This window comes from Bemisia tabaci, chromosome 2, assembly GCF_918797505.1.
Source record: "Bemisia tabaci chromosome 2, PGI_BMITA_v3".
Taxonomy (NCBI): Eukaryota; Metazoa; Arthropoda; class Insecta; order Hemiptera; family Aleyrodidae; genus Bemisia; species Bemisia tabaci.
This window is the reverse complement of record NC_092794.1, coordinates 33462818-33477283: the sequence shown is the minus strand read 5'-3', so window position 1 is coordinate 33477283 and position 14466 is coordinate 33462818. Positions and strand designations below refer to the sequence as shown.

The window sequence follows — 14466 nt, the reverse complement described above, 5'->3', positions numbered from 1 at the left end:
TTATTAGTAATTTGAATACCCGTATATTACATGAAATACGTGGTAAAAAAACTAAGCACAACACTCTTAATGTGTAAGAGAGGCTAAAATTTCAAATCATAACACTTACGAAGCCAGGAAGCTTTTGGATCTTAAGAAAGTATAATAATCCATTAGAGTCAGAGACATTTTTAAAGTTGATTCCTAATTGAATTTTCAACAGCTCTTATTTGGACCATTCATTTTATGTTCCTAACGATCCATTATTTTAATGAGGACTGTGGATTCAATCAACTAAATCATTTGATGCAGATCGTAAGTGCCCAGCACTAAGACTAGACCGTTCAGACAGCTCTGGACAACACCTGGGATTTGCATGCTTTCAATATAAATTGCTGTAAACAAGTTTGGAGATACTATAGTAGGAAAAAAAAATCGACAACGAAATTTGATGAGTATAAATAGGTACTCTAAAACTTAAAATAGCTACTCACCAGAGAGTTTGCATAAAATGTGCAGCACCGCCTCATCTCGCGGACACTGCAGCAAGAAGCCGCGTGAGTGTTTAACCTTCTTCCCAATATTACATTTCCCTTTCTTCGGGGCTTCTTTTTCTGTAAATAGTTGTTTCTTCACGGACTCTTGACACTGTGATTTGTTTGGAGATTTGCGGTTGATAGGAGAGGGCTTGCCTGTGTCGTGGGGCGCTGCAGCTAGTCTTTTAAGAGGGGAAGGCGTATCTAAGGCCTCTGGACCACCTTCATCGACAATTAAAAAATTGTTGGCGGAATCTTTCGAACAGGATGCTGAAGCGATGGTTGATTGATGAAATTCTTCAGTACAGGAGCTAGGTTTTGAGGTTTTAGGACGATTGTCAGGGGGCGTGGGTAACTCGGTCTTTTTCAGACCTTCGGCAACTTCTGTCAATTTTTGGCGCATTTCTTCAAGCTTTTGAGATTTTGAGGATGATTTTTTCTTCTTGGACACTTTCGGTTGCGTTTCTTCCTCTGATTCATCGTTATCGTCAGATGAGAGGTGTTTCCTCCTTTTTATGCGTTGACCTCTTCCTTTTGCTTCCTGTTCGGACTCCGAAAGCACCTTGCGGTGACTATTTAAACGCCAGGCATTGGTGTTGCACTTCTCGTAGGTGTCTGGAACAGCAAGTGAAAAAGTATGAGCTAAAAACTTGAAATGATGGCAAAAATATATTGTTAATTTTCATCCAATTCTTATCTTCATTAAAATAAAAATGTGTAGGTGAAAGAGAGACATAGAACCAGGCTAGTTATAACTGAGCCATAATGAAGTTTCTGACTGTCCAGTCCAACTTCACTGTCACATCTGAATTTGAAATGATCATGTTTCATGAGCATTTTTGATCAGGTTTGTGCAATTAAGGGCAGAATAAAATAACTTCTTTTTTTTATACTCTAGGCTAGACTCATTACTTTTCCTTAGGGGTCTGCAATTTATTGAAGGGGCATCACATCATTGAGGCTCTATTAATTAATTACATCTTGCCCAGCAATACTGTCAGGATTTAGTAAATTTGAAAAATTTTGTTGATTGACTAAATATATGCTTCAGGACATTTCTCTCTAACCCTTTTCTTTGAATTTTTGGTCTTGTTTTGGAGAGAAGTTTCAAATTCGGATATTTTTGGTCTTTCATGTTTTAAAAATACATTTGAAGGTGCACCATCGTAGAACATTGACACACAAACAAAACCTTGATGGAATGAATTTCTTTACATCAAATCAAAGAGGATTTTGAAACAATAAATGGAAATAGATTTTTGTTACAATCGAGATGATATGCATTTGACCTAGAGAAGTTGAAGGAAAATAAAGATTGTGAAATATTTATCACCTTTTGGCAGAAGGAATCGGTCTTTTCTGTTTAAAAACTCTTTTCTGATTGACTTCTCAGGTGAAGAGAGCTGTTTCATACCTACACAGTTTGCTGTGGTTGAATCCCTACCACCATTATGTCATGTTTAATTGAGACATACAGATTGTAAGCGGGTACTTTGAGAATGTAGAAATGTAGAGAATGTCATGCGTGACGAAACATATCAAAGCATCTTTTGAAGAGGAGAATTTCATTAGAAAAGGAATGAGTGACATTTAAACATCAGCCTACCATATTCTTTGATGATTTGTACAGGAATTGGTTCAAAGGTTTTGATGTCATTTCCTCCTTTTGCTAAAGTTTTGATTTCTGTTGCTGTGGCGTCTACTGGATATTTAGCCAGTCCATCATTCAGGATCCACTTGTTGGGAACCGAATCGTATTCATCACACTCAACTTTGAAAATTAGGGTCCAAATTCTGTAAGAGAGAAAAGAGAGGATAATTAAGAAAAATACTAAACAGGATGTTAAACATTGAGGATATACTTTAAAACAATTCATGCAAGGTCGGACCCACACTGAACACTGTGCATATCACAGGACAATCTATCAGATAAGTGGAGAGACAACAATACATTTCTGACTAAGGAAACGATGGATCAAATTCAAGTCAAAGTGCAAGCATGAAAACTTGTAGACAAAGTGGGAATAGGAGGAAAAACTGAGAAAAATCTTTGATGACACTCAAAATCCTGAAGCTTTCATGAGAAGTTCAGTATTTGAAACCATTCTGCAAGAGAAATCTGAGCATCTCAGATACTACCTACATAAAAAAATCTTCATGCACCTATCGACCAATAAATTGAACAGTCGCTCCATATACACAAACATTATTTATGTTCCTAGTGTTTTTAAGTAAATAAAAATAACTTATGAAGATTCTGATTTTTTTCAATTTCGTCAAATCTCTGCAGTCATCTCAATTAAGTTCATAGCTACTTATCACTTTTTTATCTCTTGTTACCACCACAGAAAAATAAATAAATAAATGAATAATGGTAACCTAACTGCGCATATATTTTGAATTTCTGTAAGTGTGCAAATGAGGAGGAAAACATGGAAAATCACACAACTTAAAAGTAAAATTGATGGGAGTGCAAAAGTTTAAGTTTTCAAAAATGAAGCTAAAAATAAAGATAAACGTAAAATAACACTAACACTTTCTGATGAAAAATGAGGAATTCAAGGAATTGGTACAAATAAAGGAGATGAGAGGGGGGAAAAGATGTAGAAGAGTTGAACAGCCTACATCACTAGAGTTTCTTAATAATCCTAATAAAAAAATGTCTTACTTTAAACCGTATGCAGCAAGGGAGCCAAAAAAAGGGAGTCACCCTAGTAGCCAAAATACCATATAAAATACAAATGAAGATTCAAAAAAAATTTGTATCCAAATACGTATTAAATACATATTAAATACTGGAAAATACGTATTAAATACGGTATCCAAATACTGTATAAACTTGCTCTTTTTGCCGTATATTATTCTGTATCAAATACGTATCTAGATACGAATTAAATATGTATCCAGAAACAAATTGAATACCTGCTAAAAATTTTCCATGGAATTCCGTGGTGTTTTCCATGGAAAACTTCTCCACGTAAAATTGGTCACGTAAAATTTTTCCATGGAAAATTTCTCCACGGAAAATTTTACCATGGAACATTTCACCACAGAAAATTTGTACCGTGGAAACCTTCCTTAGCACTCATTGTGCCTCATGCAGGTTTCCACCATCAATTTACTATGGTGTTGTTTCTATAAGTCATCATAAAACTGTTCTACTCAAATTTGCTGGTTTTCTTAATATTTAATTAAAAAATTTACAAGTTTACCTTGTAATCAAAATGAATGAAAATGATACACTCACCAACTTGAAGATACATGGTACCAACTATACTTGACAGAGATGTAATAATTCTTTTAACAGTTTATACAACTGAGAAACTACCGCACTGTACCTTTACTTCACATACTGCACGTGCAATGTTTAAATGTAGATTTCATTAAGTTGACATTGTGATAAAATATTTAAATTATTTCACAATAAGCACGGAAAACAGCACCAAAAATAATCACAACACTGTCCAAATTGGCGGGCAAGAGAGTGATATATGAACTGTAGATTTTGGTTTCTGTCTGAGAAGCTTAATTGCATCTGGATGGTTTAAAAGTTGCCACCAATTCCCTGTGAATGGCTGTTCGATAAGATCAAAGGAACTGCCAGATGATAGGAAACAAATGGCGATTGCTGCAGCTGAACAAAGCAGGTAAATGTCTTGGAGTGTCTTTATGAAAGCTCTGAAAAATGAATAATGTACAGTGCATCAAAACCTTGAGTACAACCAATGATCAGCACTAAATTAAAACAATCTCAAGGTGAAGCCAACCAACATTTCTTGAGAAGTTAAAATAAGTTCTGAGGATAGCAAATAATTTTTATGGCTAAAAATGAGATAAAATTCTTGTTGAAAACCTCAAAATTATTGTATTGGTAGCCATAAAAATAGGAAGTAAATTATTGGACATCTGATAATTCGCTGAAACATCATTGATAAGGATGTGATGTTTTAGCCCTCTAGAGTTAGGAGTTTCAGGCCTCATCTGTAACTTCAGATATATCTCTCACACTACTCACATTTGTGAATAAAAATACCCAGTAATAGCTAAGGCTCAATTTAGACGGCCACACTTTTCCTCCACTTGTGTCAAATGAAAAGTTGGATCGTGTAATACAACACGAGAACACAACAATATTTTGAGAGGTTGAACAAAAATTTGAAAGTGACATCACACCAAAGTTTCCGTTCAACTTCTCGAACAAATGTTAGAGCTCGGGCATTATATGTTGAGACAAAGACGTCAAAAGTATTGTTTATGTCACCATTCACCAGTGGTGCCACCTGACTACATGTATCAACCTGTTAAGTGGTGCAAATTCAGAGCTAATCAGAGATTGACGATTGTCTTAACATACGATGCCCGAGCTCTATGTTCTCGTGTCCGTATCAAACAATCCAACTTTACACTCAAAATAAGTGGAGGAAAATTTGGACTATCTGAGGTGGGCTTTAGTTTCCATCACACGGCAAAAAAATCTAGGAGGGCCTGTAATTATGGTTTCTTTTTCAGTCCTAGTTCTCACCCGTGAATTTAATACACAGTCTATATGGGTTACGGCAAACGATAGGAGATGGCGATCTCATATGATTTGACAGAAATCTGATATTATCCCTTAGGGGGACGATGACATGAGCTGATGAGCAGCTAGGAATGGAATGCAGTTAGAGTGTTTAGCATGTGCTGAAAACACGATAAGGGAGACTGTGACCAAAATTCGATCACGGTTCATGTTTGAGGTGCTGACTCGGAGGAGTGACCAAAGAGAAGATAGAGAAAATGGTGAGCCCATATGAATCTACTATTCAACAAATAATGTTAGAATAGTTTATCAAAATGCAGAAATAAATGTACATAATGCTATGATTCTATATCTATAAAGAGGTTACTGAGCGCTGATGGATCACTACCTATTGGTGCCTACATTCAGTAATGGGAATTGCTAATCATTGTTATTCATGACTTACCTAGATTCAGTTCAAGGCCCTTGCATTCAACTCGGATTTGGCGTAATGTAGCGAAAGCAGGAAGTCAAGAAATATATACTGATCTGAGAATTACTGTAAAGTTTGCGAGAGCCTCACCTCACAGCGCCTGACATCTCGCCTCGTTGATAATCTAACCTCAAAATACCGAGTACCGACTAGGCAGGGCGAGGCAGAGCGGGGTGGCACATCTCCTGAGTTGCCGAATTGAATTGAGGATTTTTTATTTAAATCTGCATGATCTATAAAAACTCATTTGCCTATTTATTATTGAAATGCGTAACGCCAATAATGTTTCATATGTCACACCTTCAACTTTTGCGTTCTATTCTTGCTTTCATTTTTTTAAAATAAAATTTCAACATGAAATAGGGCAGGATTGCAACACAGGAGCCGGAGCTAAATCGTAAAGAAACACAAGATGAGTTGTTGGTTATCACTGCCAGAACATAATGTAAGTTTTAATTTTTTTATTTGATTTAAGTAGTTTCAGCTCGAATTCGAGCCTTCTTCGTTACGAAAGTAATGTTACCTCGAAGTTGGTAGATTTTGATTAAACTGAAAGTAAGCCAGCAGTGTATCGTGATGGATTCTTGGTAATCACTCCTCAAATTTTTATTTTGGCCATGCGTAGAAATAGAATGAAAAAATTCTGATAGATACATCTCAATTCTCATTGATTTTCCTATTACAGCTATTCGGTTCTTTCTACAATTCAATGTTGGTTTCACACAGGAGATTTGGAAGTATGATGAGTGAGCTTCAGTAAAGGCAATCGGATATAACTTGCTTTCAGGCGCTACTTTGCCTTATCAGTTTGTTACACACTTCCTTCATAGGCAGTTAACTCCCCCTACCCCAATGAAAATTCTAAAAAATTGAAAGTCTCTGTCTTTCTTCGTGCTTTCCACTGTACATAATATCATCCTATTGAATAGTCAGTGTCTAAACTAATCTTGCAAAACATAGACGTTTGATTTATAATTGACAGACTTTAAAGCTGTACCTACGTTGTATGCGTGGTTTGAAGAAGCTGCGTGTTTTCTGTTTTTTGACATACTATTGCGGTTATTTCAGTTGTCTTAAACAGAGTATAAGCGGCAAATTATTATTACATCTCTGTCAGCCATAGCAAATCTCTAAGTTGATCATATTTTAAATGAATACTTTCTCTGTGTGAAAAGTAATTGCTACCGACTGGTACAATTGTTAAATGGTGGGCATTGTCTTGGGAATGCCATGGTTGTAGGACGGTTGTAGCCAGTGCACTAATCAAGACTTATTCTGTGATAACTGATGACATGAAACATTTTAGTGGCCCTCATTAGTGAACTTCGGTGAGTATAGTTCAACTTAATTCTATAATGCATAACGAAACAGCAAATAGTTGCTGATAGTCAATGATCAAAGGCTTCCAGATTACCATGTTGATTCTTGTGGTGGTCTCCAATGTTTCACGGCGTTTCAATGCATGTCCTTTGCTATTCCGTGACACTCCCTTGGAATTCCATGTAGCCACCACGGAATCTTCTGCTGCCACCATGGAATCCCATGTAGTCACCATGGAAACCCAGGTGTCACCATGGAGTTCCGTGTCTCCTCCATGGAGTCTCCATGGAGTTCCGTGCCTTCTCCATGGAGTTCCGTGTCTTCACCATGAAATTCCATGGAAAACAGCACGGAATACCATGGAATTCCATGAAACATTTTTAGCAGGGATGAATTTACTGCATATCATGCATACCATTGATACAAATTTAACATGCATCTACTACATATACAAATAGTAGGAAGTGTATATGTAACACACGTTGGCAAATGAGTACATAAATAGGAGTATGTTTCTTATGCAAAAGATGTGTCCCTGTAGCCTTCAACTTATACCACTCAGAAAAGCTCCATTTTATGGGCAAATGCAAAAATCAGATACCACATGACCATATTTTACACTGCCTACTTAATTTTTGTAAGTTCTATCTTTTGAACATACGACTAACCATCTTAGAACTTTCTGCATCTTTCTTCTAAATTAAAAAATTACTTAGATTGGAGGCAAAATTTTAAAAAATTTCGGGGGTGGCCTCCCAAACCCCCCACCTACTGGGGGCGGTCCCCCCAGACCCCCCTTAGATAGTTTACTAAAAGAGAGGCCCGCTGACTGATCCGACCCCGGGGCCCACCGATGGAAGTGGGGGGCCTGCTTGGGGAACATGACTGATACCTAGGTACTCACCATGGAGTGCACTCGCCGGGCAGGGGGAAAAATTAAATACATATAAAATACAAATTTTATTTCGCTATAAAATTCATCTATTTTATATGTATAAAATTTATATTAAATACTGAATCCAAATACTTATATTTAATACATGTATAAAATACATATATTATACTGTATCTAGATTCAAGTATTTAATACATGTATAAAATACATATAACATACGAATTAAATACGGTATTTGAAGATACCGTATCTGATACTAGTATTTTTGCTACTAGGGCACTCAGCGGAAGTGCCATGTACTTGGTCATTGCTTCCGAGATTTGCCAATGCTTCCTAGCCGACAAATGTTTACCTTTGAAGATTCCTAAAGAAGAACTCTGTAGGAGAGGCTCACCGTAGAAACTTGTTAAGTCAGTGAATTTTTTACCAATTATCACAACCTCTCTTAATTGCACTGAATAGGCGAAGTTTTCAATCTGAACGATGTCTTCGTTTCTCATTTGGCAATAAGAAGAGGAGGAATTGGCAATAGTCAATTTAAAATCTGGAAGAATCAAAGTTTTGTACTGCGGATTTCTATGAAATAAAGGGAGTGGTCCGTCATTGTGTCTGTTCTGAAATGAAACTTCTGGCTTAGCTTTGCAACTGTACAGCTTGCTCATTAATTTGCAATTAGATAATTCGCTTAAACGATTGGCCACTTGCTGAAGCGTCTTTGCAGGGCCCCTAGTAAGTTTCTTTACTTTTCCTAGGAAGTTCTCGTGGGGGAACACTGTGATTGCGTTTAGAGTGAATTATTGCAAAATGAAGAATCCGGGGAGGCTCATTTTGTAATTAGGGACTATAGATTGTTTTAGCACTGACTGCATAGGGGAGACGACCCTGGTGTCACTATTACACACTGGAGGGTTAACCCGAACAGAGAAAACCCCCCTTCCTCCCATCATACCAGGAAGAGGGGAGGTGTATTGTCCTTGCGGAAAGATATTATACCAAAAACAGGGTGTACCAAAAATATAGATACCTACAGACATGCTAATATTTCGAGAATGGTGGCAAATATTAACATGCAATTTGGACGGGAGGGTTTATAGATTCGATCGACATGAATCGATCGGAATATGAAAGCATGAATCGATCGACACCGACTCCATCGACAAATTATTGAAAAACCGGTGTCATGAATCCGACATGTCCGACATGAATCGATCGAAAAGTTAGGAACGTGAACCGATTGACGTGATTCGATCGGCACTGATTCGATTGACGACCGTGAATTAATCAAAAACCTGCGAATCGATCGACAAATCCGTGAATCGATTGACAACCCCGTAAGTCGTTCGAAAAATCCGTGAATTGATCGATAAACCCGTGAATCGGCAAGAAACCCGTGAATCGTGAAATTTTGAAAATTCGAAAATCCACGATTAGGGATGTGGCCCAAAATGCTATCTCGGCTCCTGATCAATCGATCTTGCTGACTTTTGGTACCAGGTGTATTTTTGGACGAGAAACTAGAATTTCTAGTCAGATTTTAAAAATTTGAAAATCCAAAATGGCGGATGTGGCCTAAGATGCTATCTTGGCTCCTGTTCGATCTATCGTGGTGAATCTTGGTACCAGGGAGTATCTAGGGACGGGAAACTCGAATTTACTGGTCTAATTTAAAAAATTCGAAAATCCAAGATGGTGGATGTGGTCGAAAATGACCTTACTCAGGGGATCTTTCATTCTTCGGAGACACGCGTTTAAAGGGGAACTCGGAAGGCGCAATCTCAAACTTGTTTTTCGTGGATTGAAATTCGAAAAATATCGGCGAAAATTCTTGTGGCTTATGAGTAGTTAATACTTCAAAAAATGCAAAAATCAAAAATTAACGAACAAGCTCATAGTCAAAATTTGAAAAAAATTCAAATTTTCGAAATTCGGGTAGGAAATTTGAGTTTCCCATCAAAAAATACCCCCTCGAACCAAAAATCAGCAAGATCGATCGAACAGGATACTTTAAGATTCTAAAGGTCCAAAACTCGATATCACATTTTTAAATTGACATATGTGATTCTTTTCAATTTTAGAGTCGATAAAATTTCTTTTGAACAAAGAATTCGCAAGGTACCTATTTTTTTTTTTTATTTGAACCAAAACCAGTTTTCAAAATTGTTCGTCTTATTCCTCATCCAACGAGTGGTCCATTAAGCTGGGGAACCGAAGGGTTCGAGAGTTATGAGCGATTGAAGTTTCCGTCAACGCGCCCTGACTGATTTTCGCGCACCCACAAGTCAGATTTGGGTGTTATTAAATCAGATTACATGTTTAAACCGTGCAAAATAAGTTTTTAGGGATTCTTGAGGGTCGCTGAGTTCAGAAATTACACATGTTTCGGAAATTTCACTTTTTTTAAAATTACAGCTCCGTAGCGCTACTTGAGAGGCTCACTGAGTGCGGACCGACCGGCCGCTTAGTGGGCCTCTATGATAGCACTACGGAAAAAAGTGCATTCTTAGAAGTATCTGTAATTTTTGAACTGAGCGACCCTCAAGAATCCTTGAAAATGTATTTTGCAAGATTTGACCACTTAATCTGATTTATTAACACCCAAATTCGGCTTTGGAACCATATTTTGGCGCGCGCAAATCGGTCGGCGCGCGTTGAGCGGGAACTTCAATCACTCATTACTTTGGAACCGTTTATTTCCCCAGCCTTATAGACCATTCCTTGGATGCGGAAAAAGACGAACAATTTAAAACCCGGTTTTGGTTCAAATAAAAAAAATAAGTACCTTGTGAATTCTCTGTTTAAGAGAAATTTTATCGACTCAAAAACAAAAAAAAGCACATACGTTAATTTGGAAATGTGCTATCGGGATTTGGAGCTCCAGAATCTTAAAGAATGCAATTTTAGACGATTTTTCGTCCGAACCGGACCTCGATATCTTTCTTCGTTACAAGACTCTGGTTTGGTTTTAGTTAGATGATGCGCTCATAGTAAATTTTTTTTTTTTTCAAAAATCGACGTTTAAGGGACATCCGCAAAATCATAGGGAACACGTGTCTTCAACGTGCCTTCATACACCCTCACAAGGAGATTTTCTTTAACTGTAGCCAAAAAAAATCCCCAACGGCGTAATTCCCTAAGATTTTTGCGGATGTCCCTTAAACGTCGATTTTTGAAAAAAAAAAATTTTAACTATGAGCGCATCATCTAATTAAAACCAAACCAGGGTTAAAATGTGTCCTAAAGCCTCCTTGATAACATATCAAAAGCTCGTTTTAGTTAGACGTTGTACTCGGTGTCAAAAAAGCCTTGGGGGGGTGATAGAAAAACACGAATTTTCCCTAAAATACGCCTGGAGACCTATGTTTAGGCAACCGTTTAACACGTATTCAGTGGCCTAAGGCTAAGTCATGAAAATTTCCATAAACTACATTGAGTCAACTTGGAAAACCCGCATAAATTTCCAGATTCCAGGAGGGGGCAAAAAAGGCCCTTATCGATACCCCTCCTTTTTTACGAAAATGCTGGAAAAATTCCACCGATCTTTCCAAAATTGAAAGCAATTAATTTTCAATGCAAGTCTTGCAGGGTAAAATTAGGATACTTCAGACCTACTTACTAGAAACTTCACTCAGTCAATTTTTTGACCAGCATAAGAAAGGAAGAGGAAAAATCATATTGAGAGAAATAGGGGGAAAAAATTAAGATTTTACGTCATTGGAAAAAAAATTAAACAAAAAGAAACTAGCTAAATCTTCAAAACTTATTCCGTTTCCAAAAGGAAATAAAACTTCATTTACAAAAAGTATGAGCAAGAAAGAGAAAAAAAAAACAGGTACGGAATGAACTATAATCTTCTAAAAATTCTGTACGTATTAAAACTTCGGCCACCCGATTTGAAATCTGGACGTCAGATATAATACCCGCCTAAACAGCAAAGGCGACTAAAAAATAAATTAGCCAAAAAAAAAAAAAATTAAATAATATAAAAATCTGATCACAGTTTTAACTCGACGTACACAAATAAAGTAGTAAATCTTCAACGAAATGAAGGACAACGAAACTGAAAACAAGCAGTGAACTCCAACACAATGTGCTGATAAGGCGCGTCATTAATTCACACATGTCAGCCCCTTAGTTTTCATTTACAGAGATTTTAAAATAGGCAAGCAGCACAACAAGAGAATCCACGATTCAACACTGCGAGGTCAACGACGCACCTTGACGAGACCGTGTACCTATTGTGAATTTAGAAAGCCATTCGAACGAGTTTAAGTTTTTTGATCTGCCTCAACCAAAATCTTCTCAGATTTTTGAAGAAATGTGCAACGGAATAATTAAGCGAAGAAAGAAAAAATTCTGTCGAACTCCTGAAAGATAAAGTCGATTTAAAAGTATTTTAGGGCTAAAATACCCAAATCACCGGTAGTATAAATCCCGTTATATTATGGAAAAGAAATTGACTCGAAATAAATGCAATTGCATTAAATATGTCTTGATTTTTTTATTTTAAACGTCTTTCCATGCAAAGAAGTTCAGCCATGTCCATGCTTTATTCATTTATGAGTTGAAAGTAAGAAATCTACATCCCGAAAATCTACCGGTTTGCCGTAAAATATCGCGGAAACTTGATATACCAGCTCGATGTACCCACTCTTTGAATTTACTAATCAATTTTGTGGGTGCACATATGTAAAAGTCAATATGCTACAGTCAATTTGGGCGCATTTATTTTTCATGGAACAATAATACGTAATTTCAATCTCGAAAAACTATCAATTTTCCGTATAAAATCGGAAAAGCGAAATATGTCCACTCCCTAACGGGAAAACTAGATTCTACTTGTGAAAATACTTGCGTATCAATATGCTGAACACGAAATCATGTGGGGAAACAGTCAGAAGTCCGCGGCAACCTCATCTCAACAGAAAAATGGCAAAAATTTGATCGGATTTTAGCCGCTTTGCCCGCCTCTCCTCGTTATTTACAAACCGTTCCTATACTCATCTCAAAATCTTTCTCAGAGCGTGTTATTATCAGCTTCCATTTAAACCCTGGTTCGATGGCCGAATCGGCTGCCCAAAAAGGAAGCCAATTTTCAAGGGTTCTACGAGAAATTCGTGTTATTATCCCTGGTAAAAATAAGCCATAAAGGCGATAGAGAAATCTTATGGCCGTCTGTTGGATTTTCTATAGCTTTTATAGCTGGCGATAGGATTTTCTTATCGCCCTTATGGCCGGCGATAAAAAGCTCTATCGCCACGAATGGCCGGCGATAGAAGGCTCAATCGCCGGCTATAGCCACGAATGGCCGGCGATGGAACGTTCAACCGCCGGCTATAGCCACGAATGGCCGGCGATAGAACGTTCAATCGCCGGTTATAGCCACGAATGGCCAGCGATAGAACGTTCAATCGCCGGCTATAGCCACGTATGGCTGGCGAGAGAAAGTTCTACAGCCGGCGATAGAAAGTTCTACAGCCAGCAATAGCCACGAATGGCCGCTATAGAACGTTCTGCAGCCGGCGTTAGCCGTGAATAGTCAGCAATAGGACATTCAATAGCTGGCCACTTGTGGATAACGGCAATAACCATCCGCTGCCAAAACAGCCATCTGTAGCCGGCAACAGAATGTTCAGTATCCGGCGATTGGAAATACGCGTGTGCACGAGGGGCAATTAAAAAAGTAATTTTTTTCGAAAATCATCATAAGCGCCAGTGAATCTATCCTGGTTTCTTTTCTAAAAATATTTTTCTTCAATTTTTTCTCAATAATTCTTACTTTTCCAAAATTTGATTTGATTTTGATTTTTTTTTTATTTGAATCGGCCATATACACTGTTAAAAATCGTTGATTCCGTCCAACGGAAAATCCGGATTGAGAATGAACAGGGGAGTGAGATTCAGCGCATAGGTGCTGAGATGTGTCGCATGAGTGCGCAAAGCACTCAGCACCGGAGCTTCAGTTGGGCCCTAAGTCACGCGCACCTAGGCTATCTCTCTCTCGCACTAGCGCTCTATACTGTCTCTTCTTCCCTTTAGGCCTACCAATCCAATGATGAAAATGAAAAATTTAAAGTTTAAATAAGTAAAATAATAGAATAGAATAGTGGAAATAATAGAGTAGCAGAAATAATAGAATTACAGAGACAACAGAAGAGAAATCAAATAAAGTAAATTAAATATATGATAAAATGAAGTCAAAGACTAAATTGAAGTAAAAAATTAGAGGGAGCAAGGAGATGAAGTAAAAAAATGAGGTGAAGAAAAAATAAAGTATAAGGGAAGAAACTAAATGAGGTTAAAGAATAGAATGAATTTAAAAAGTAAACATGATGAAGTATTAAAATAAATTACAGTAAAAAATAAAACAAAATAAGGGAATAAGAAGTAAATATTTTAAGAAAAAAAATGAAGTACTTGAAAAAATAAAAAAGAGTGAAGAAAAAAATAGAGTCAGCAAGGAAATAAATCAAGTAAAACGATAAAATAAATTTAAAAAATATAGTAAAGTAAAAAGTAAAATAAATACACGGACAAATCCAGGCAGATTGAAAATATCCTAGTTTCCCGTTCAAATCGACGTTAAATATCGGTTTTACGTCACATGAAGGCAGCATCTGGTATAGCTTAATGGTTAGGGTCTTCGGTTTGTGTTAGGCAGGTCCCGGGTTCAATCCCTAAGGTAGGTAAAAATGTCTAATCTTCAAAATCGGGTAAATTACGTCCCAGTAGTTTCATTATTATTATT

The 14466-nt window shown here is 37.1% G+C and overlaps 2 protein-coding genes and 1 long non-coding RNA gene across 11 annotated transcripts in view; 2 read left to right on the top strand and 1 right to left on the bottom strand.

The window, feature by feature from the left end:
• Positions 1-14466, top strand: part of LOC140224062 (uncharacterized) — a 526468-nt gene that overhangs the window by 465604 nt on the left and 46398 nt on the right. The window lies entirely within an intron of this gene.
• LOC109035656 (uncharacterized) overlaps positions 1-14466 on the bottom strand; it is a 29594-nt gene that overhangs the window by 6355 nt on the left and 8773 nt on the right. The window contains exons 1-4 of one of the 2 annotated variants that reach the window (XM_072297190.1): positions 5480-5637; positions 3763-4193; positions 2122-2309; positions 474-1130 (exon numbers count right to left, since the gene is read on the bottom strand). In XM_072297190.1, coding sequence (XP_072153291.1) covers positions 474-918 — 445 coding nt within the window. In that variant the 5' untranslated portion in view covers positions 919-1130; positions 2122-2309; positions 3763-4193; positions 5480-5637. Of the gene's footprint in view, positions 1-473; positions 1131-2121; positions 2310-3762; positions 4194-5479; positions 5638-14466 lie in introns of those variants that run through there. The other variant, XM_072297191.1, reaches the window with a different exon arrangement.
• Positions 4691-12839, top strand: LOC140224065 (uncharacterized). The gene is made up of 3 exons (XR_011899301.1): positions 4691-5294; positions 5870-5951; positions 6682-12839. It is a non-coding gene; the product is annotated as an uncharacterized lncRNA (long non-coding RNA).